The 22,068-nt window shown below is 66.2% G+C and overlaps 2 protein-coding genes across 5 annotated transcripts in view; one reads left to right on the forward strand and one right to left on the reverse strand.

Annotated features, from left to right (window-relative positions):
• GRIP2 (glutamate receptor interacting protein 2) overlaps positions 1-14,714 on the forward strand; it is a 66,685-nt gene extending 51,971 nt beyond the window's left edge. For 3 of the 4 annotated variants that reach the window (XM_055134352.1, XM_004613190.2, XM_055134354.1), the window contains exons 10-24: positions 1,004-1,129; positions 1,401-1,550; positions 3,210-3,396; positions 3,630-3,775; positions 4,341-4,421; positions 4,852-4,918; positions 5,005-5,150; positions 6,067-6,211; positions 8,324-8,463; positions 9,080-9,259; positions 10,111-10,237; positions 11,223-11,328; positions 11,401-11,553; positions 12,381-12,527; positions 12,874-14,714. In XM_055134352.1, coding sequence (XP_054990327.1) covers positions 1,004-1,129; positions 1,401-1,550; positions 3,210-3,396; positions 3,630-3,775; positions 4,341-4,421; positions 4,852-4,918; positions 5,005-5,150; positions 6,067-6,211; positions 8,324-8,463; positions 9,080-9,259; positions 10,111-10,237; positions 11,223-11,328; positions 11,401-11,553; positions 12,381-12,527; positions 12,874-13,032 — 2,060 coding nt within the window. In that variant the 3' untranslated portion in view covers positions 13,033-14,714. Of the gene's footprint in view, positions 1-1,003; positions 1,130-1,400; positions 1,551-3,209; positions 3,397-3,629; positions 3,776-4,340; positions 4,422-4,851; positions 4,919-5,004; positions 5,151-6,066; positions 6,212-8,323; positions 8,464-9,079; positions 9,260-10,110; positions 10,238-10,955; positions 11,193-11,222; positions 11,329-11,400; positions 11,554-12,380; positions 12,528-12,873 lie in introns of those variants that run through there. The other variant, XM_055134355.1, reaches the window with a different exon arrangement.
• A 967-nt stretch (positions 14,715-15,681) lies between these two features.
• The window catches only part of SLC6A6 (solute carrier family 6 member 6), a 63,115-nt gene continuing 56,728 nt past the window's right edge, over positions 15,682-22,068 (reverse strand). The window contains exons 14-15 of the mRNA XM_055134498.1: positions 20,594-20,764; positions 15,682-19,046 (exon numbers count right to left, since the gene is read on the reverse strand). Of these exons, the coding sequence (XP_054990473.1) occupies positions 18,897-19,046; positions 20,594-20,764 (321 nt within the window). The 3' untranslated portion in view covers positions 15,682-18,896. The remainder of the gene's footprint in view (positions 19,047-20,593; positions 20,765-22,068) is intronic.

Raw genomic sequence — 22,068 nt, forward strand, 5'->3', positions numbered from 1 at the left:
GGCAGCAGGAGAGAGAGAAGGCAGGGGGGACTCGAGTTGGCAAGTTGCCAGCGTCTGTGCGGCAAAGCAAGTTGTGTCATTGGTTATATCAATAGAGGCAAGGGGCTAGAAAGATGGAGGGGACTATTCTTCTGGGCTCTCTGCTACTTGGAGCTTGAATCCTGGGCTAGGTGCAGGACTCTGAGTGGGGCCCAAGGAGTAGCCAGAGATGCAGGGAGGTCCTAGGACCACCCCCCCTGCCCCGGCTCTTCCTGCCAAGCTGTAGCAAGGGCAGCAGGAGCTGCTATTCTGGACACGACCGGGCCCCAGGGACGGGCTCGAGGGTGCCCACAGGGAGGTAGGAAGGACAGGCAGGGCCCTGGCACCCCAACCTTGGCTCCAGATGTGAGCCCCGCTTCCCCCGGAGGGAGCTTCCTCCCTGCCAGGGCCTCATCTGAGAGCGGCCGGGAGACCCCCACATGCACGGGCGTGCAGGGAGGCCCCGTCAGACACAGGGGCAGCCTGCCGGGGTCCCGGGGCCTCACGGAGGCGGCCACGAGGCTCCTTCTTCCCCGCGAGCCGCCCGTGGTCCAGGCGTCCTAGGCCGGGCGTGGAGGCGGGTTTGCTCCCGGGGAGGCCGAACACCCTCCTGGCCCTCGCTCTGTCCCAGGTTTGAATCCCCTCCCCGGCTGGTCAGCCGGGTGACAGGGCTTGCCCCGTCCCCCATGGGGCAGTGACAGGGCAGCCCAGAGCTGGGTGGGTGGAGAGAGGGAGTCGGGGTGAACCCGTCAGTGGGAGGCAGAGCTGAGACAGGCCCAGGGAGGGGGGGGGGTCGGGGGCGCCCCTTGGCGGCTGGTTTGGGGAGCTGGTGGGGTGGCAGGCGGGGGACAGGGTCTGTGCTCCACTGGGGAGCACACGTACAGCAAAGACGACCCCGGGAGACCCCCTCCCAGAGGAGGGCGGGCTGGAGGGCCCACAGGGGCCGTGCTGGGGTCCCCGCTCTCTCCTCTTCTTCCCCACACAGGGAAGGTGCCGCCGGCAGAGCACGCGCGCCACTGGGGCCCCTGCGTGCCCTCCTGCCACAGCCCCCGGCCCGGCGCCTGCAGGACCCCCAGCTGGGCCACACCCCCTGGCCAGGACTCCAGCCAATGTAACGCGCCCCTGGCCCCGCCCTCTCCCCAGCACGCCCTCTCACTGGCCCCGCCCCCTCTCACTGGCCACGCCCTCTCCCTGGCCCCGCCCTCTCCCGGCCCCTCCCCTTCCCTGGCCCCGCCCTCTCCCCGGCTCCTCGGGAGGAGCCCCCCTCGCCGTCGGGGGAGGGGGTTCCGATCAAGCGGGCACTCCCCGTGGCCCTCCCTGGGGAGGCGTCTGGGGGTCCTGTGGCGGGGGGGGTTCACGCGGCTGTTCTCCCGTCTCCCCAGCCTTGTCCTCGACGCCCTTTTCCTCGCCCACCGTGAACCACGCCTTCCCCAGCGCCAACCCCGGCACCCTCCCGCGTGGGCCTCAGCCCGGGAGCCCCCGGACCTCAGTGGGGCGCCGGAAGCAGCGCCGAAGGGAGCACCGGAGTTCCCGTGAGCACGGCCCCGCGGGCCGCCGGGGGCTGGGCTGGGGGTCGGCACAGAGCAGCCCTCGGGGCGTCGTGTGGGTCTGGGGGGTGGGGGGGCGGGCTCAGGCGGTGCTGGCGTCACCGATGCCCTTTCCGAGCGGCGACGGGCAGCCCCACGGCGACTGGTCCATCTCGTGTCCGAGCGCAGAGCCCGGGTTCACGTGGGGGCGGGGGGGGAGGGAGAGTCAGAGTGGGGCACAGCGCGTCACACCTCCGCCGGCGTGGGGCCACCTCCCCGGGAGTGAGACACAGTGTCGGGGCCAGGCAGGTCTCGCATGGGGCCGGCTCCGGGGTCACCCCCTGTGGTTGGCACTGTTCTTGTTGGCGCGAGCCGGTCTCTGTGGCCTGAGACGGTATCTCGCTGCTGTTCTGATTTGCATCTCCCTGATGACTAGTGATATGGAGCATTTTTGTCCATTCTTCTCCCCATTTTTGGGTAGGGTCGGATTTTATTTTCCTGTAGAGCTCACCCAGTGAGAAGCAACACATATCTCATAGCGTGCTAGATAATTAAACACGGAATCTTCATAGGACCAGCACGTCTGGTGCTAGGTAGAAACACAAGAGAGGAAGCCTTGTCCCCTGTCCCCCTCAAAGGGGGGGATGCGGAAATCCCGGCATCTTTACACCATGCCAGAGAGCCGGGAGCATCCCCATGGCCTTCCCTGATGAAAGCTAAACAGGCAGGGGCTGGAGCGATCGCACAGCGGGGAGGGCATTTGCCTCGCACGCGGCCGACCCGGGTTCGATTCCCAGCATCCCATAGGGTCCCCCGAGCACCGCCAGGAGTAATTCCTGAGTGCAGAGCCAGGAGTAACCCCTGAGCATCGCCGGGTGTAACCCAAAAGGAAAAAAAACAAAAAGAAAGAAAGAAAGCTAAACGGGATGTAGGAAATGCTCCAGCTAGTGACGCCGTGAGGACGGTTAGGGAGGATGGATGGAGACACAGTCTGAGGGAATCCAGGCAGACCCAGCCCTCCCGCCTCACCCGTCTCATGGCTCTGAAGGCCGAGGAGCCCCCACGCCCGCCCAGAGGGAATAGTTCCGGGCAGTGCTGAGAGCTGGCACCGAGGGCAGGAGCGAGGCGGCAGCTGGCAGGGTTTGGTCCACTGGTCCACCGTGGCTGTTGACGGTGGCTGTGTGACTCGGTGACTAGAGCACCGTGGGCCTGGCCCGCCCGGAGCAGGGAGTCCTGTGCTGGTGACCGTAGCTGAGAAGGGGACGTCACTAGCCCTGGTGGCATCACACGATGCTGAGAGAGGGTTGCACGAGATGGAATAAATGATACTGGGGTCAAAGTGACAGTACAGCGGGGAGGGCGTTTGCCTTGCACATGGCTGTCCTGGGTTCGATCCCCGGCATCCCTTAGATCCCCCGAGCACTGCCAGGAGGAGCAGTTCCTGAGTGCAGAGCCAGGAGTCAGCCCTGGGCATCGCCGGGTGTGACCCACAGACACAGAGACCTGTCAACCCTCTGGTCTCGGCGTCACAGCCCCGGGGACTGCGTCTCCCGGCTGGACCCCCGATCCCGCGGGGCCCGTGTGATTCTGTCCACCCCGGCGTGACTCGGGGCCGGCGCGTGTGCCCGGATGCCCGTCTGAGTGTGGTGCCCGCCTCCCCCGCAGTGTCACTGGCCTCCAGCACGGTGGGGCCGGCCGGGCAGGTCGTGCACACGGAGACCACCGAGGTCGTGCTCTGCGGGGACCCCCTCAGCGGCTTCGGCCTCCAGCTGCAGGGCGGCGTGTTCGCCACCGAGACGCTCTCGTCTCCGCCCCTGGTCCGCTTCATTGAGCCCGACAGCCCCGCCGAGAGGTGAGCCCCGCGGCGCCCGGCCCCGACCCCGGGGACAGCGGGGAAACTGAGTCACCGCCGACTTCCCACCGATTTTCGAGATTGTCACTGGTCACTGCTAGGAACAACGCCCCCCCCCCCCCGACCCGGTCCTGACACTCTGCGAGAAAGCCGGGCCTCCTCCATCAGACAGGCACGGAGAGGCCCAGGGTAGCCCCGAGGCGCCTGCTGAGGGCTTCTCTCTGCCCCCGCAGGTGTGGGCTGCTGCAGGTGGGAGACCGCGTCCTGTCCATCAACGGCGTCGCCACGGAGGACGGCACCATGGAGGAGGCCAACCAGCTGCTGCGGGACGCGGCGCTGGCCCACAAGGTCGTGCTCGAGATCGAGTTCGACGTGGCTGGTGAGGGCGCCCGGCGTGGTCCTGTCCTGGGCCTCGGGGGCCTGCCGGGGGCGGGGGGGGCTCCCTCGTGAGAGCAGGCGTTCCCTCGGCTGACGGTCCTGTCTGCCTCAGCTCCCCCGCGTGCGGTGGCCACAGCCAGAGGAAGGGCTGTTGCGGAGGGACTAGTCAGCGGACAAGCCCAGGGCGCGGCGGGAGAGGGGCCCGCGGGCAGCTGGCCTCCCGCTGCTCTCGCCAGGGGCAGTTTGTTTGGGGGCCACTCCCGGCGGTGCTCTGTGCTCGGGAATCACTCCTGGCGGGGGTTCGGGGCATCACCGCGGGTGCCGGGGGTCGAGCCCGGGTCAGCCGCGGGCGAGGCAATCGCCCTCCTCGCTGTGCTGTGGCTGGGCCAGGGGCGGGAGGGTCTGTCAGCTCACCATTCCCCGTTCCCCCTCCCCCCCGCCTCCCCTGCCCTGTGTCAGGCAGAAGAAGCAGGACGGGCTCGGGCTCGGGATGCAGGGGTGGCGGGCGCGGCCTGCGGGGATGGGGGGGGTGTGCCAGGGTCTCACCACCGCTGTGCTTGTGGCAGAGTCCGTCATCCCCAGCAGCGGCACCTTCCACGTGAAGCTGCCGAAGAGGCGTGGTGTGGAGCTCGGCATCACCATCAGCTGTGAGTGCCCCGCCCGTGTGCCAGCCGCACCCCTGCCGGCTCGGGCACATCTCCCCGCTCGTGCACCAGCCGTGCCCCTGCCGAATCCCCCAGGAGCCGAGTTCCTGCACAGGGTGGCGTTTCCCAAGCCTTCTGGGGTCTCCAGTCCCTAGACGGGGACTGCAGCCGCAGAGCTTGGCGACACCCCCAGTTCCCCTGGTGGCCAAAGGGTGGCACCCAAGGGTGGCACTATCAGCACATGCCGCTGGGCCCCCTAGCGCTGCCCCCTGTGCCCGATGCTGGGCACAGACGCCATCTGAGCCCGTCCCGTGGGGCTCCTGGCGTGCAGGGGGCTCGGCTGCGTGGCGGGGAAAGGGCTGGGGTGGCCGGCGCCAGGCTGGCACCGAGAGCCCCTGCCGAGGCCGCCGACTCACCGCCGCTCCCTCCCCAGCCGCCAGCAGGAAGCGGGGGGACCCTCTCATCATCTCGGACATCAAGAAAGGCAGCGTGGCCCACAGGTAGGGGCGCGGCCGTGGCGGGGGGAGGGAGACAGGGTCCCCCCCCGGGTGGGGCACCAACCTGTGCCCCGGCCCTGCGGGTGCAGGACGGGCACACTGGAGCCGGGAGACAAGCTGCTGGCCATCGACAATGTCCGGCTGGACAACTGCCCCATGGAGGACGCCGTGCAGATCCTGCGGCAATGCGAGGACCTGGTGAAGCTGAAGATCCGGAAGGACGAGGACAACTCCGGTGCGCCCCGACCCCCGTCTCGAGGTCACCCCCACCCCGGCATGCCGTGGGGACCCCCCGGGACACTGACCCGGGAGGGCTGTGGCACGTGGAGCCACGGCCCAGGACCTCTCAGAAAAGGCCAGCGGAGGAGATGTCTCCGGGCACAGAGGAGTGGGTGGGCAGCGGACAGACGCAGGGGACGGACGCAGGGGACGGACGCAGGGGACAGATGCAGCGGACGGACGCAGGGGACGGACGCAGCGGACAGACACAGCGGACAGACGCAGGGGACGGACGCAGGGGACGGACGCAGGGGACGGACGCAGGGGACAGATGCAGCGGACGGACGCAGGGGACGGACGCAGCGGACAGACACAGCGGACAGACGCAGGGGACGGACGCAGGGGTCGGACGCAGGGGACGGACGCAGCGGACAGACGCAGGGGACAGACGCAGGGGTCCCCTCCCCTACAGGACGGCGCCTGAGGCCAGGCGGGGCCCAGCGCGAGCGTGTGAGAAAGAGAGTGGGAGCAGGGGTGAGGCTGGGGGGCAGGGAGGAAGGGCGAGGACTGCGGCTAAGGGAATATGACCCCCTTACCACGGGGGCACGGCCAGCGCCTGCCCCGGGAGGGAAGGACACTGCGGACAGGTTTCTTTGTCACGTTCCCCGGAAGAACTGGAAATCTCGTTTCTTGGCCTCAGTTTTCATCATCACTGTCAAAACTCTGTGTCCAGTGCTCACCCTGGGTTTCCCAGCGCACGCGTCCCGCCTCCTTCCTTCCTCCCCTCCTTGACGGTGTCGGGATGCAGGAAACTCTTCCCTAGACGGCGGCCGTGGGGTCCCGGGGTGTGCCCTGACGGCGTCAGCGAGGGGGGGAGTCCCGGGACGAGCGGTGGGAACTCCCCGGGCCCGGGGGGGGGCTCCCTCTTGCAGACGAGCAGGAGACCACCGGGGCCGTCAGCTACACGGTGGAGCTGAAGCGCTACGGCGGCCCGCTGGGCATCACCATCTCGGGCACGGAGGAGCCCTTTGACCCCATTGTCATCTCGGGCCTCACCAAGCGCGGGCTGGCCGAGAGGTGAGCTGGGCTTGGGGGCGTGGCCAGAGCTGGCTTGGGGGCGTGGCCAGAGCTGGCTGGGGCGGGGTCAGAGCTGGTTTGGGGGCGGGGCCAGAACTAGCTTGGGGGCGTGGCCAGAGCTAGCTTGGGGGCGTGGCCAGAACTGGCTGGGGCGGGGCCAGAGCTGGCTTGGGGCGGGGCCAGCCCCCCGGGACCCCACCTCTGTCCCAGCACCAGCGCCCTGGGTGACCTCGGGCGGGCCCGGCCCTATCCGGGCCTCAGTCCTGCGGGCCCACAGCCCCCCACCCTGGACGCACCCCTACGTCTGCATAGTGCCAACTGCTGGGCACGAGCGTCTTCTGCTGCAGCTGGACGTGTGATCCTCGACCGGCCCCACGGCCCCCGCTGTCCCCTGGGGGCTGGGCGGCTCTCCCCCTGGTGTCACAGCTTGGGGGCGGGGTGCTGCGGGAAGGGCCATTCTGGGGGCGCAGGGCTGCTGGGGCCTCAGGGCGGGGCCCAGGAAAGCAGCCCGGTGCGCTGTGCTGTGCGTGAGATGTGCTGGCGGAGACTGGCCAGGCCTGGGCGGCGGCGGCCGGACCCCCAGGAGAGGGCGTGGCACTGGAAGGGCGGCGGCACCTCTGCAGCCTAGTCCAGGCTGGACCAACCCACAGCGCTGTTGGTGCCTCGGTCCTGGAGCGCCCCCTGCTGGACACCCAGCAGACTGCAGTGGCCCACGTGACGTTTCAGACCGTCGGTGCCTCCCCCACCCCTCAGCCCTGTCTTGAGGCTGGGAGGGGCAGTGGGTAGTCCCTCTGCCTTCGAGGTGCTGCCCAAGGGTGTTACAATGGGGACCGCGGGTTGAAAACCTCCCCAGCATCCTTAGGAGATGGAACAAGCCCCGAACAGACTCTTAAATATGTTTATTTCAGCCACTCCTCGGTCGGGAAGTTAGCATGTGGCCCCTTGGCCCAAACAGGCAGGGTCTGTGTCATACCAGCACAGCTCGGCCCGAGCCAGACACGGGGCAGGGGGCCGGGGTCCCACGCAGCTGGTGTCCTCTGCCCCCTCCCCGAATCTGCCATACCCTGACCTGCACTTGGCCCCTGAGTGCCCCCTGGGGCTAACCCGACATTTGGGGTCTGAGCTTTGTCCGCCCGTTGTCCCAGCACCCCTCTTCCCACTCCCCTGCCCTGCCCCGGCCCCGCCTCACACCCAGACCCCAGAAATCTAAGTTTCCCTCAAAGCTCCTCAGGTGATGGCCCCCAGAGCAATGCTTCTGCCTTGTCAGCCTCTCCTCTCTGAGACCCCTGTGATTTGTTCTCTGGGACCCCTGTTCATTCCCTAGCTGGGGAAACTGAGGCACAGAGGAACAGGGAAGGCTGCCCATCCGTTTCTGCATGCCGCTGAGCTTGGATTTAATTTGATAAAAATAAGTGTCGTCACCCCATTCTACAGATAAAGGAGTTAAAAGCTCCAGAAAATCAGGAAAACAGCCCAGTGTGCGGGATTTAAACTCTGCTTAAGATTCATGCCGGACACTAGTTTCATAATCCCCTCCTTGGTTTTAGACTTTGTATCTTTTTTTTAAAATTTTATTGAATCACTGTGAGATAGTTACAAGCTTTCATGTTTGGGTTACAATCTCACAATGATCAAACCCATCCCTCCACCAGAGTACATTCCCCACCACCAATATCCCGGGTATACCCTCCTTCCCACCCTCCCCCTGCCTCCATGGCAGACAATATTCCCCATACTCTGTCTCTGCTTTTGGACATTATGGCTTACAGCACAGACACTGAGAGGTCATCATGTTTGGTCCCTTATCTACTTTCGGCACGCATCTCCCATCCCGACTGGTTCCTCCAGCCATCATTTTCTTAGTGATCCCTTCTCTATTCCATCTGCCTTCTCCCCTCCGCTCATGAAGCAGGCTTCCAGCTATGGGGCAATTCCCCTGGCCCTTGTGTCTACTGTCCATGGGTGTCAGCCTCATGTGATGTTCTTCTATACTCCGACTTGGTATCTTTCTTGATCCAACCCGGGACACTTTCTCTTGCAGCTGGGCTAACGGAGTTGGCCAGGCCCGCATTCGGGGTCTCCGAGGGTCTAACTCTCATCCCGCTTCCCCAGGACGGGCGCCATCCACATTGGGGACCGCATCCTGGCCATCAACAGCGTCAGCCTCAAGGGCCGGCCACTGAGTGAGGCCATCCACCTCCTGCAGGTGGCCGGAGAGACCGTCACGCTGAAGATCAAGAAGCAGCTAGACCGTGAGCGTCCCCGCGCCCAGCCGCCCCTCCACACTGCCCTGTTAGGAAGGGACGTGCCCCAGTTCCTCGCCAGCCCCTGCCGAGGAGGCTCGAGCAGACAGTGCTCAGGGGGAGGTGGAGTCCAGCCACACTCGTTCCTTCTCGCCACCGGTGCCCAAGGCCTGGGGCCGTTCCTGGTGGCGCTGGGTCCCCTGGCCCGGTGGTTTTGGCTCTTACCGCTCAGGCCTGTCCGTAGAGGGGCGTTGGCCCTCCCCGGGCGGACGGGTGCAGGGGTGCAGTGCGGGGGGTGGGACTGGGAGTGTGCATGGCGGCCGTGCGCTCCAGCCTGGAGCCGCTCCCCACCCCTGCCTCTGCCCCTGGAAGTCCCACAGGTTGGGCGGCTGCTGTCAGTCGCAGATTCCTGCCTCCCCCACCTTGTCCCCCGTGCCCGGGGAGAGGCCAGCAGGAGCGGTGGGCACTGGGGCTGACCCGCCGCTCAGCCTTCCCGGGCCTCCGGGGTCCCATCTGTGAAATGGGTTCCAGCCTTCCGGTCGCCCTCGAGCCCAGGGCAGCCCCGGGGAGTGGCCGCGTCTGAGGGGGGCGGCCAGTGGCACCGAGACCCCCCCTTCCCTTCCAGGCCCCCTCCCGCCCCTCAAGTCCTGCACCCTCAGTGAGGCCAGCGACGTGGACGAGGACCCGCCTGAGGCCCTCAGGGGGGGCCCACTGGCCGCCCGCTTCTCGCCCGCCGTGCCCAGCGTGGACAGCGCCGTGGAGTCGTGGGACAGCTCGGCCACGGAGGGCGGCTTTGGGGGTTCAGGTAGCAGCCCCAGGGCCCTCCTCTGGCAGCTCCGTTCTGGGGGGGCCTCCAACCCGGGGGGCCGCCCTGCTTGGGCCTTCCAGGCCATTCTCAGGGCCCCTGGCTGCTTAGTGCCCCGTCTCGCCCCTTCCCTTCCTCTTGTTGTGCTGACCGGGGGTCCCCGCACACCGCCCCCCCCCTGGTGCTGCCTGGGTCACTCTCGGCACCCGAGGCAGTGCCGGGGATCGAACTCTGGGCCTCGTGCCTGCCCGGCAAGCGTCGTCCCATAGGGACTTGCAACACTGACCAGCTCATTCGGGCTTCAGGCGCGAGGACTTAGCTCGGGTGCCGTCAACACTCAGGGCTCCCACTGAACATGTCCAGCCCCCCCCCACCCCTCTGTCCACGACCTCCCCGGGACCTGCCTTCTTGGGCCTGCCGAGACCCCCGGTGGCCGAAGGGTGCAGGGGACACAGCTGTGTCCAGCCTCCTGGGGCTGCCCGAGGCCCCGAGCCGGGCAGTGGTGGAGAGAGTCCTCCTGCTGGCCGCGGTGGTGCCCAGCGCCCAGCCTCCCTGGCGGGGTCCCCCCTGCCCCCACCTCCCCCTCCCCAGCACGTGGTCAGCACTGGCCGGCAGGGGGCGCTCTCCAGGCGGGAGGATGGGGGTGTGTGTGCACCGTCCCTCTGAGGCGGGGGTCTCAGCAAGCACAGCTCTCTGGAGCCTGGCCCCGGGGAGGACAGGAAGTCGGTGGGTCGCCAAGCGTGGGCTCTGGGGCCAGATCCCCGCGAGGGCGGGCCCAGGCTGGTCTCGAGACAGGACGAGGGCTGCGCTGTCCCCCAGGGGCTGGTGCCACCCATCTTTGCTGCCCGTAGGTCCCTGCGTGCCGCAGGCGGCCGCCCGCAGCCTCACCCCGCACGAGTGGAGGCCGGCCCGGCCGAGGCCCAGCTACCCCCCGGCCCCTGCTGACGAGGAGGACGAGGAGTGGGGGCCAGCAGCGAGGTCTGTGGGGGCGGGGCAGGGGCCGTCTGGCCTGTGTGTGTGGGGGGGTCCTCTCGGGAGAGAGCGGGAGCTGGGGGGGGCTCTGCTGGGCCCCCCAATGGGATGGGTCATGGGGGGCCGTGAGTGACGGGACCCCCGCAGGCCCAGCTGCTTCCTGTCTGCTTGCGTGTCCTTCACAGCCCAGCCCGGTCCCTGCGGCCCCCAACAACCCTCCCCACAGCAGCTGGGTGGCGCCCCCTAGTGGTCAGGGGCTGTATGTGGCACCCAGAGAGGCCCGTGGACCCCTGGGTGGGGGACAGGCCAGCCCCTTCGGGGGCTTGTCTCCCTGGTGCTGTGTCCGAGATGGCGGGACACAGAGGGCTGAGGGAGGAGGGGACTCAGCAAAGGCCTGTGGCCTCAGCCGCTCCCCTGTCACACGGGAAGGGACGGAGGCCGCGAGGCCCAGCGGGTGCTCTGTGGACCGGGCAGCGGCCCGCGGCTGTGCGGCGGGAGAAAGCCGACCCCAGGCCCCCCCAGCCTAGGATGGAAGTTGGGGTGTCCCCGGCCCGGCCCAGCACACGCTCCATCTTCTCATCCATCTGTGTCTCTGCTGCCCGTCCCCCTCCGCCCCTACTTCATGATGTCTGTGTCTAGGGAGGGGGGGCCGGGGCCACCCTGTGGGGCCACACCATGGATCTCCTGTCTGTCTGTCTGTCTGTCTGTCCGTCTCTCTTCCCAGGCGTCCTGTGTCACCGCACTCCACCCCGTCTCATCTGCCCCCGTTCTAACTGGCCACCAGCTGTCTGGTCACCCCCCCATTCCGTGTCACCACTCACTGCCCCCGGGCCCCAGCACTGCCACCAGGACGCCCGCCCGCTCGCCCACCCGCCCCGTGGCTCCTCGGCGCCGGGCCCCGAACCCCGAAGACTCCGCAGGCCTCCCCTCCCCTCCCGCCCGCCCGCCCGCCCGAGGGCCAGGAGCTGACGCTCTGGTCCCCACGTTGCAGCCCCGTGCCCGGCGCGGCCCGCGAGGAGGGCTTCTGGTGTGTGCTCGGGGAGGCGCTGGAGGACCTGGAGTCGTGCGGCCAGTCCGAGCTGCTGCGGGAGCTGGAGGTACGGCCCGCCGGGCGCGCCCCTCCCCGGCGCCTGTCCTGGCGCAGGGCGGACCCGGTCCTGTCCCCGCAGGCGTCCATCATGACAGGCACCGTGCAAGGCGTGGCCCTGGAGGGGCGGCCTGGGCCCCGGGGCTGGCGAAGGGGCCGCGAGGGCCGAGCTGCACCCGACGAGATGCAGGAGCTGCTGCTGCCGCCGCCCCCGCCCCCGCTGGAGATGCACAAGGTGGGTGTCGCCAAGCCCACGAGGGAGTCACGGGGGCTGCTGGGAAGCAGGGTGAACTTCCAGAATGTTCTGCCCCACACCTGCGATACACCAGCGGCCTCTGATGTATTGGCTCTGATGGCCAAGGCTGCTGGGCAGAAAGGCAGGCGCCCGTGTGTGTGTGCGTGTGTGTGTGCACGTGTGTCCATGTGTGTGGACATGTGTATGCATGTGTGTATATATATGTGTGTTGTATGTGCCTGTGCATGTGTGTCCATGCACACGTGTTTCATGTGCATGTGTGTGCATGCATATGTCTCTGATATGTATGCATGCATGTGTGCGTGCATGCATGTGTGTCCATGTTGTATGTGTGTGCATGTGCATGTTTGTGGATGTTACATGCATGTGTGTGCTTGCATGTATGTGTGCATGCATGTGTCCATGTGAGTCTGTGCATGCATATGCATGCATGTGTCCATGTATGTACATGCATGTCTGCATGTGAGTACATGTGTGCATTGCATACACGCACGTGTCTGCATCTGTGTGCATGTGCACACATGTGTCCACGTATGTATGTGCATGTATGTGTGCGCACATGTGTGTGCATGCCTGAACATGCTGTGACTCTCTCCCACACTCTCCCTGAGCCCAGCGGGAGCCGGTTGGGGAGGGGTCTGTGGAGGGGGGGGCAGTAGGGGCTGGGGGGAAAGGAGCCCCTTCCTGGGGCCTCGCATCACTGGGCGTTCGGGGTGGCACTGAGAGCCCGAGTCCCCCCAGGCCTCATGGAGGGGGGCCGCTGGGGACAGAGGTCAGCGCTCCAGGGCCTCCTCCTCGGCCCCCAGGTGACCCTCCTCAAGGACCCCGGGCGGAATGACTTTGGGTTCAGCGTCTCGGACGGCCTCCTGGAGAAGGGCGTGTTTGTGCACACGGTGCGGCCTGGCGGCCCGGCCCAGCGCGGGGGCCTGCGGCCCTTCGACAGGCTCCTTCAGGTACGGCTGGGCCCGGGCCAGAGCACCCGCCTGCACCCTGGGCACCCCGCTTCCTCGTCCGCCCCAGGACCAGGGGCGTCCCTGTCCGCGCCAGCACCTTCCTTCCCTGGGGACTGGCGGGGCCTGACTGTCTCACACCGTCCACGGACTCGACTCCTGTCCATTGAGATTCGTTTTGCAAGGAAGCGTGCGGCCCGGGGAGAGGCGGGGTGGGGGCCTTGCTTGGAAATAGGCGAGTTCCCGGCCCAGGTTTGGGCGGGCGGCGGGCAGGTGGACGTGGGGGGCGGCGGCCAGCTGACCCTCGATGGCCCGCGGGCGCCGACCGGCCGTGGCTCTGCCCCTGCAGGTCAACCACGTCCGCACTCGGGACTTTGACTGCTGTCTGGCCGTGCCCCTCCTGGCCGAGGCCGGCGACGTCCTGGAGCTGGTCATCAGCAGGAGCCCGCTGGCCACCGGCGGGCGGGCCCCGCGAGCGCCCGGCCCCAGGAGCCCCCGCATGCTGTGAAGCCGGCTCGCGCTGTGGACACCGGGGGCCACCCACAGAGCCCGGCTTGGGGGCTGGGGGCAGTCGCTGACCCCAGTGCGCGGGTCCCGGGCCACGGAGGGGCGCGCCCTGCTCCTCAGGGCCGCGGAGCCGAGATGTCCAGCAGCAACCCGGTCCCTACTGGGCGACCGCTCGGTCCTCCCCTGCTTGGCCTCCGGGAGCCCCCTGCCCCCACCGGAGGTGTCCTGCCCAGGAGAGCTGGGAACGGGGGCGGGGAGGGGGGCCTTCAGGGCCTCCTTGGGAGGGGGCACGTTCTCCAGCAGCTGTTAGGGAGTGAGTGCCCCGTCTGGGGAGGCAAGCAAGGAAGAGCCGGAGCCAGCTGTCCCCAGCGCACTGAGGTGGGAGGAGTCGTGTCAGCCACAGGCCTCTGGCTGCAGGGGGAGCCCTGGGGGCGAGGGAGGGGGAGGGGAGGGAAGGGGGGGCACAGCCCCAGGCAGCGAGGATGTAACCTCTATCTCTGAGGGGCCCCTGGGGAACCCAGGCTGCGTCCAGTTCCCTCCTCGGCTGATCCCAAGCGTCTGGTTGGTGGCTGGCGGCCACCAGGTGGCTGTTGGACTTCGGACTCCCAGACCGGGCTTGAGTTTGACACGTGCCCCAGGACCCATCTGTCCCCACAGGCACAGGGGGACTCGGGGACACTGACCTGGGGAGACGGGCGCTGCTGGCCATGGTCACAGTGGAGAAGCAGAGGCGGGAGGCACCCGGGAACTCGAGCCCCGGGGTCTGGGAGCAGCAGCACCCCGGGACGCTGTTCTCCAAGGTTCCCCCACCAGACCCCCTTCCGCTCCAGAGGCCGAGGCACCCTCACCCCAGCGTCCAGCGGGGTCCCGGTCTGTCCCGGGGGGGGGGGGCGGCTCTCAGGGGCCTGCTTGGCCTCCACCCAGTTCTCTGTGGGTGTCTGGGGAGAACGGGGCCCCCTCCCCCTCCCCGCCCCCAAATGCTGGAGACTGGAGGGAGGAGGGACTAGTGGGTTTCGGGGGCTCCCCAGGGAGCCCCAGTTTTGGGCTGTGCCCCCAGGGCCCCTCAGCACTTGACACCCCGGTCCCGGGGCCGCCCTGCACCCCTCTGGCCTCTCGGAGGCCCCCGAAGTCTGGGGGCTGCCAGCAGCCATGCACAGCGGCATTTGGATTCTGCCAGCACCGTGCCCACCCCTCAGACGTGCGGGGGGAGGGGGACAGGCACCGCCCAGGGCCTCTGCCGGGAAAGGGGGATGTCCGGGCCGGCGAGGGCCGCCTCTTCCCACCCTACCCCACCCCACCCCTGGGGACTCAGGCCTCTCTGTCCCCCCCAACCCCACGAAGTATGCAGCCGGCCCGCCGGCTTCTCATATGCAATACTCCCTCTGGTTTCTCTGGGGTCCGGGGTCCCCGACTTGGCGCTTCCCGACGCCCCCTGGCGACAGCCCAGCCCGCCTGCACTTTGGGTAGAGCCCTTGCAGCTAGACCTGCCCCCACAAAGCTGTATTTTTCTCTGGCTGAGATTAGAGCATATTCCTTGTAAAGTATTTTTCTACACGGGGTTTTCTTAGGGCGCCAGGAAGCACAAGGGCGGGGCCCGGCCCGCGGGGGGCTGGGGTGGGGCACGCACAGCTGCCCCCACTGGGCACGGGGCACCGGTGGTGGCGGGGATTTTTAAAAAATAAACGAATTTAAATGCATCTGAAGTCAGGGCTCTGCTCCTTTATGATGCCGTGTTTGTTTCTTCACTTGGTCTCGGGGCCACACCCGGTGGTGCTCAGGGCTTCCTCCGGGCTCGGTGCTCGGGGGTCACTCCTGGTGGGGGCAGGGGAACACCTGGGTGCTGGGCGTCCAACAGGCTGGCAAGAGTTTGTTCCGGGTCTCGAAATGGATCTCCCCCCCGTCACTCCTGCCGTGCCCACAGCCCGAGACTGCAGAGGGAGCCCACAAAGGGCTGAGCACTAGAGAGCGAGCACTGCAGCTCTGGAGTGAGGCAGTGATGGGTGTGTGTGTGTGCGCGCGCGTGCGCGCATGCATCGTGATAGTGTTGAATGGGAATGTGTGTGAGTGTGAGTGCCAGTGAACATGTGTGAGTGTGTGAATGTGTGTGTGTGTGTGTGTGTGTGTGTGTGTGTGTCTGTGAGAACCCGAAAAGCCGGTCCGGACTACGAACAAGTGACCCTTTTTTTTTTTTTGCATCTCTAGGCTAACAAAGGACTCGTGGCCCCACCGAGTCACTCCACTCAGTAGGGACCCCTGGAGGCCCCCAGGCCTCCCCCCAACCTCAATTGTTAATCCCCCCAACTGAGGGCCTCTGTGCCGACCAGGCCTCTGGGGGTACCCACTCGTGCTGCTGTCTAGGGTCCCGGGGTCCCTCCTGGGATGGCCACTCACCCCCAGGCCTGCCTCTCGGGGACCCCTGGGCTAGGAAGAGCAGCCTGATGTGTCATCAAGTCCTCGACCACCCACACCTGCAGGGGCGGGGAGGAGCTGTCTCCGATGGGGAAACTGAGGCTGCGGTGTGCGCTCTCCCGGAGCTGGGGGCCCAGCAGTGTAATGAAAGCGGGAGCCGCGAGATCCTGAGTCCCGAGACCACCACCCCCCCACCCGCTGTAGAGGCAGGTGACCCACAAATAGCACGACCCACGCGGAATGGATTTTAAAAAGGAAATGTTTATTTTCATGTTATAAGGTGATTACAAACTCCTCTAAAAAAAAAAAGCAAAGATGAATTTAAAATATCGATATACATATTTATCTAAAAAGCAAAGGAGGGAAGGAAAAGACCCTGAAAATACAGGGGTTCATCTCATCAAACATTGATACACAAGCATGGGTGCACACGACTGAATTCGAGGGTCTCCCGCGGGTACAGAATGTTCCTCCTCAGACCAGTGTCCTGTGGGTGGATCGGTTTTCCCATTTTTTTTTCATTTTTTTATACAAAAGTTTTAAAACAGCTTAAAAATATTTTGAAGGTTTTAAAAAAATGTCCTGATGAGCCAGACATTTCTGGGAGGAGGCAAGACCCACGTTCTCACTGTCCCTTTGTGCTAACGACAGTCACAGTTGCTTGGGAGTTGAAAGTTAATTAGGTTGAATACAAAAATCCAACGGGGCCCAAACTCTCCAACTCTCACCAGACGCTCCCTCCCGCGGGGGCCTGGCAGACACCCCCGAGCCCGTGCGAGGACCCCCAGCTTTGGAGTAAGAAAGACGAGAGGCAGCGGGCCGCCCACCACCCCCGCAGGCTCCCCGAGAGGCCTCACAGCGGGGGCCCTGGCTGAGGGGAGCTCGGGACCCCCTTTGTGCTTTTCCTTCTCTGGGAGTGCGGGGGGTCTGCGCTAGGGGCCCGCCCGGGGCTACTGCACCATCACGGTCTGGCCTCCCCCCAAATGCAGGGGGACACAGCAGCGCTCTGCACGCTTGGCAAGACGCCAGCCGCGGCGCCCGAGCCTCCTCCCTGCATCAGGCCTCAGTTTCCCCAGTGGCTGAAAGTGGTTATGGATGGGCCCCGCGCCTGCGAGAGGGGAGTGGGAGACAGGGCCCGGCGGGGCAAGCCTGCTCCTCTCGCTGCACTCGACAGACGCCCCCCCTCCTGGGTACGGGTAGGCGTCAGGATCTCTGCGCCCCCGCACCCAGCCTGGGCGGGGCCCAGGAGCACCAGTCACACGGCTCCTTCCTCCGGAGTCAGAGAAGCCACGCGTCCTTACAGGCTGATGCCAGGGGGCCACGTTCTAGTGGGAACACGAGAGCGAGGGTGTGCCCGGGGAAGGGTGGGCGGCTGTGACCACCGGACACAGGTGTCCCCGGCGCATGTTGGGGGCGAGACCTTCCACGCCGGGCCTGGGGGTGGGCTTGGCTTGAATCTTTGGTCTAGAATTTGGGGGGCCTCTGGGGCCGTGTCCAGAATGAAGCCGGGTGCTGCCAATGCCAAATCCTGCAGCTCCCGCCCCGGGGGTGGGGGGGTGGGCAGAGCCCGCGGCCAGCCGGCCCAGGGGACGGGCCCAGGTCCCCGCCGCCCGCCCGCCCGCCCGCCCGACCGCCCGCCGCACGCCCTCGCTCTCGCGTCCTGTCTCCCCCGTCGCTGACAGCGGTTAGTCGACTAAAGTCCCATCAGACAAAGGGAAACAGGTCACATGGCTACGTGGGAAGTGCGGGAGGAGGACGCTCGGTCCAGTCAGCGGCCACCATAGACACTCGGTGGCCGGGACAGGGGTGGGGCGGGGGGGGGGGTTTGGCAGAGGACACGCTCTGGGAAAGTGACACGTGAGTGTTTGCCAAAGACAAGGGGGCACCGAGGCCTCCTCCCTGTCCCGGATTTGGGGGTGAGCGCCCAGGATTCCGGGAGCCCCGGGCCTGAGCCCCGTGGCTGGACTTCCCGTGCTGAGCCCCCTCGCGAGGGGCCCTGAGCGCCTTCTGGGCTTCTGGGTCTTGTTTTCGTGGCGACCGAGCTTGGGAGGGACGGTTGGTTGGCAGCGGAGACCGGATCCTCGGACCCGGGCTGCTGGGGTCAGGGGCTGCTGCTCTGGTTCGGCCAAGCCGGACCCAGGGTGCCAGTACCACCAAGTCCCCGCTGTTTGACACAGGCGAGAGGGCAAAGGGCAAAGGGCATCTCATGCACACGGCTGGGGGGGCCTGCGAGGTGGCCTCCCCCCACATCGCAGATGCGACCAGCCCCCAAGGAGGCTCCTGACCTCGCTGGCCCGGAGTCTGGGCGACCCTGGGCCGGGGACAGGGGAGCGCGTCAACCAGCGCTGGCCCGAAACTTCCTGGCCTCTGGGAGTCGGAGGGGGAGGGGAGAGGAGAGGAGAGAAGGGGCCCCTGGCGCCCCCCCAGCCCCCGGGGCCACTGCTCACCCTCTCTGCTGATGGGGGGACAGACCTGCCAGGCGGGGTCCTAGGGGGCCCGTGTTCCCCCATAGGGGACCTCGGGAAGGACAAGGCCAGAAGCCCATGCCCCGTATCATCCCTCGGGGTGTGTATCGGGGGCGGGGAGGGGGGTCCTGGGATGACCCCTGCCCTCTCAGACATCCCCTCGAGCACCCCTCGTCCCCAAGGGTTTTTTTTTTTTTCTGCACACACTTCAAAGCCAGCTTCTCGGCTCACCCGTCCACTTTGGCATGTCCTGGGCTAGGACAAGGGTCAGGAGGGCCCCCTCCCTCCCTCGCGCCCCCACTGTCTCCAGCCCCGAGGGGGCGGACAGGGCCCTTTGCACTGACTGAGCTTCTCCTGACCCAGGTTTGGGAAGAGCCGCACCCTTAGCCGGGCCTGCTGTCCCCGGAAATTTCTACCCTGTGCTATTTTTATTTTATTTTTTTTTTGTCGGGGGGCTGGTGGGGGCCCGGGGGTGGGGGTGGGGGGGGGCAGAACTCTCTGCCAGCTGTACAAGCACCGAAGAATTGCTTTTGAAAATGAGATCTATTGCTGGCGAGATTGATTCAAGTGGTCAAAGTGACGACCGCCACGTGTCTACAGAGTCCTATGGTAAAAAAAATACAAAGGAAATTTGACCGAGTTCCCATAAAATACATCTAATTCAGTACAAATCTCCGCCTCGCACCCCCGGGAACAGACGCCCCGTCTGCGTGTGTGGGGGAGGAGGGGGGTGGAGTTTCTTTTTTTTTTTCTTTTTTTTTCATTTGTTTGTTTGTTTCATTTTGTTTTTGTACAAAATATTCCCCCTGCCCAAATGGAAACAAAATAACACATACTCACGGTACCACACACATACACACAGTAACATTTTCTGTGACAATTAAAAAAAAAAAAATCCTAGTGCAAATATAAAGCTCTGTAAACCTGGTCCTAGGGGAATCTAATGTTAGTAAACAGCAGAGAAGCAGCCCCGGGGCGGGGGGGGAGGGGGTCACATCATGGTCTCCACGATGATGTGGGTGGGCTTCATGAGGGTGCCGTTCATGGCCAGGGACTTGTGGGAGCCGACGTAGGGCGTGGCCCCCTCCTGCTCCACTGCCCAGCGGTTGGGCTCCCGTGGGGTCAGCAGGTACTTGACTCTCTGCGTGAGGAAGGGACAGGGGCACCGTGAGCATCTCCGTCCTCGCCGTCCCTCGCCGTCCCTCCCAGGTCGGGGCACGGACCAGCTCCCCGTGTTTCCCCCCGAGCCAGGTCCTGGCCTTCCGTGGCCCGCGCCTTTCCCGGGCTGACCACTCCCTGGCCCCCCCCCGGCCGCCCCCGGCCTCTCACAGGTAACCCCGTGCCCCATGGGCACCCGGGCAGGGCCCCCAAGGGGACAATCTCCCGTCCTCTGCATCTCGGTTGAGCCTTCCGACCGGTGAGGCGCCCGAAGGCTGCAGGAGGGTCACGCCTTGCCTGGGTGGGTTCAGTCCACCCAGTGGGTGACCCTGTGGACCCTCAGGGGACGCCCAGGTCCCCGCGCCCGGCTGCAGTGTCTGGGGGAGCCGTGACTAAGGGCTTCGCTTCATTCCCCGAGCCCCTGGGGGGGGGCACTGGCCAGAGCTAAGGGTTGGAGTGTCCCTCGGGGCTGCAACAGTGACCAGGGACCCCCCCCACCCCCAAACAGATGCCCTAAAGGGCCAGGCGGGAGGCCACGCTGAAGGCACAGCCGCGACTCTGTCTCTGCTCGTCGTTTGGATTGTTCTGTGGTGGTGAGCATCACACCCAGGGCCTGGCACGTGCCCGGCCAGCTGCTGGCCCCTGAGCCCCATCTCCGCCCACGGTGCCAGGGCGGGGGGCAGCTCCCGGGACACAGGGCAGGGACAGGGCAGCAGCGGGGCCCAGTCTGGCCTGTGTGCGGGGGCTGGGAAAGGGGCACCCCAGACCCTCTGCTGTGTTCCCGGCACACCTTTTCCCTTCTGGGTGGTGGGGACATTCTGGAAGGTTCCAGGGAGGGGCGAGGTGGGCCCGAGCCCAGAATGGCAGCACTTTAACAAAGGCCAGGCCCGCGCAGGGGTCTGGCCGACTCCTGCCCTGTCCCTAGTGTCCACTGGGAAGACAATGGGCCCCCCCTGCCAAAGGAGCCGCCCAGGCGTCCAGGCTCCGAGCTGCCCCTCGGGCCCAGCCTCCTTCCTGTGGCCGCCAGCGCCCCCCGGCCGCGGAAACCAGCCCAGCCCAGGGCGAGCCGGGCCCCAGGACATCCTGGCTCCACATTTTTAAGAGAATAACAATAAAAATGGCCCAGAACAAAGCAGGGAGCCAGCCCTGGAGCCTGCCCAAACCCCAAGGTTAAGGGAGATTCTAAGAAAAGGACTTCTTGGAAAGCGCCCCAGCCGCCGGCAGGCTGGAATGTCCAGCATTGTTGGGGTTCGAGGGGGGCATGGGGTGCTGCCAGGGCAGGGGTGGCCCCGGGCTCCACTGTGGGCCCGACTGGGCGCAGAGCCCCTAGCCGGGGGCCCCCGAGCACCACCATGGCCCTGACCTCCTGCTGGGCCCAGACCCCCCCCCACCCCCCGCGGCCTTGACGCCTTCTCAGGCAAGACAAGTGTCTCTCCGCTCCCCACCCGGGGGTCCCTCTCCGCTCCCTGCACTCCCGTCCCCCCCCCCCAGTCACACCGAGGGCGCCCCTCGGCCTGGACGCGGGCTCACCACGAGGAACGGCCCCTCCGTCTGCAGCAGGCGGACGACCATGACCAGGGGGATGCACAGCATGGACGACAGGGCCAGGCTCCAGCCCAGCCCGATGGCCCATTCCGGGTACTTGTACACTTTGTTGTAGGTCAGGGGCACGTACTTGGCGAGAGAGAAGATGAAACATCCCTGCGGAGGGGAGGAGAGGGGCGGTCAGGGGGCCCAGTGCTCCCGGCGGGGGGGCAGGAGAGGGGTCGGGGTGGCCGAGACTGTGAGGGCTGCAGTGCCCGCCTAGCCCCTCCGGGTGTGGGGAATGGGTTGGTCATTCCTTGTCCTGCCTGGGGCAGGGAGGGGCCCCTAAGACTGTGTAAGGGCCCCGGGGCAGGTAGGGGCCCCTGAGACTGTGTAAGGGCCCCGGGGCAGGTAGGGGCCCCTGAGACTGTGTAAGGACCCCGGCTATGAGAAGGCCAGACGCCTGGGCTTGGCCTCTAGGCAAACTTTTTTTCGTTTTTGCTTTTTGGGTCACACCTGATGATGCTCAGGGGTTACTCCCGGCTCGTGCACTCAGGAATCACTCCTGGCGGTGCTCGGGGGACCCTATGGGATGCTGGGAATCGAACCTGGGTCGGCCGCGTGCAAGGCCAACGCCCTCCCCACTGTGCTATCGCTCCAGTCCCTCTGGGCAAACTTTAACACACCTGGACCAGGTGTGGGTTGTCCACCAGGGGAAAAGGACTGGGGGTGGGGTGGGGCGGGGGACAGGGGACGGGAATCAAGGGGCAGTGGGGGAGGGGCGGGAGAGAAGGCACAGAAAGGCCCCAGGTCTCTGGCATGAGTCAGTCAGACCAGGCGACACCCCCTTTCCTGCCCTGGTGGGTGAGGCTGCGGCCCCTCCCCGCAGCCCTGGACAGCGGCTACTGCTGGCCCGGGGCAGGTCAGCAGAGAGGAGGGAGCCCGGCTCTGCGGGACAGGGGCTCAGCGAGGGCCAGACCCCAAGACAGCAAACCCGCCCGGCACCTCAGCTGCTGCTTCTGTGGGGAAGCCCCCCGCCCCTCGCGATCCTGCGACGTGACCACAGCGAGACCCCCAAAGCTCTGCCAGCCACAGGGCGGGTTCCCCCAAAACCGAGTCCCGATGGCTTTTAAAAACGTTTTGGCTTTGTTACGAGGATCTGGGCCACACTGGGCAGTGCTGGAGACGGACTCCCGGCCCTGTGCTCAGGCAACACTCCTGGGGGCCCCGAGGACCCGAGGGGATGCTGGGGATCGAGCCCAGGTCAAGCGTTAGCTAAAGGCAGTGTTGACGTGTGTGGACCCAGAGGGCCGAGGTCTTAGGGCAGAGGACCCCCATGTCCCGCGGGGCTGCCCCGGGCCAGGAAACTCTTTGCTGCCGAACACCCCCAAGATCAGCTCCCTCTTCCCAAGGCCCGGGACTCTGGCTTCCTCATCAAGGATCCGGAAGGTTCTCGAGAGTCCTGGAGGGGCCAGGAGGAA

The sequence above is a fragment of the Sorex araneus genome, chromosome 4 (genome assembly GCF_027595985.1).
Source record: "Sorex araneus isolate mSorAra2 chromosome 4, mSorAra2.pri, whole genome shotgun sequence".
NCBI classification, from domain to species: domain Eukaryota; kingdom Metazoa; phylum Chordata; class Mammalia; order Eulipotyphla; family Soricidae; genus Sorex; species Sorex araneus.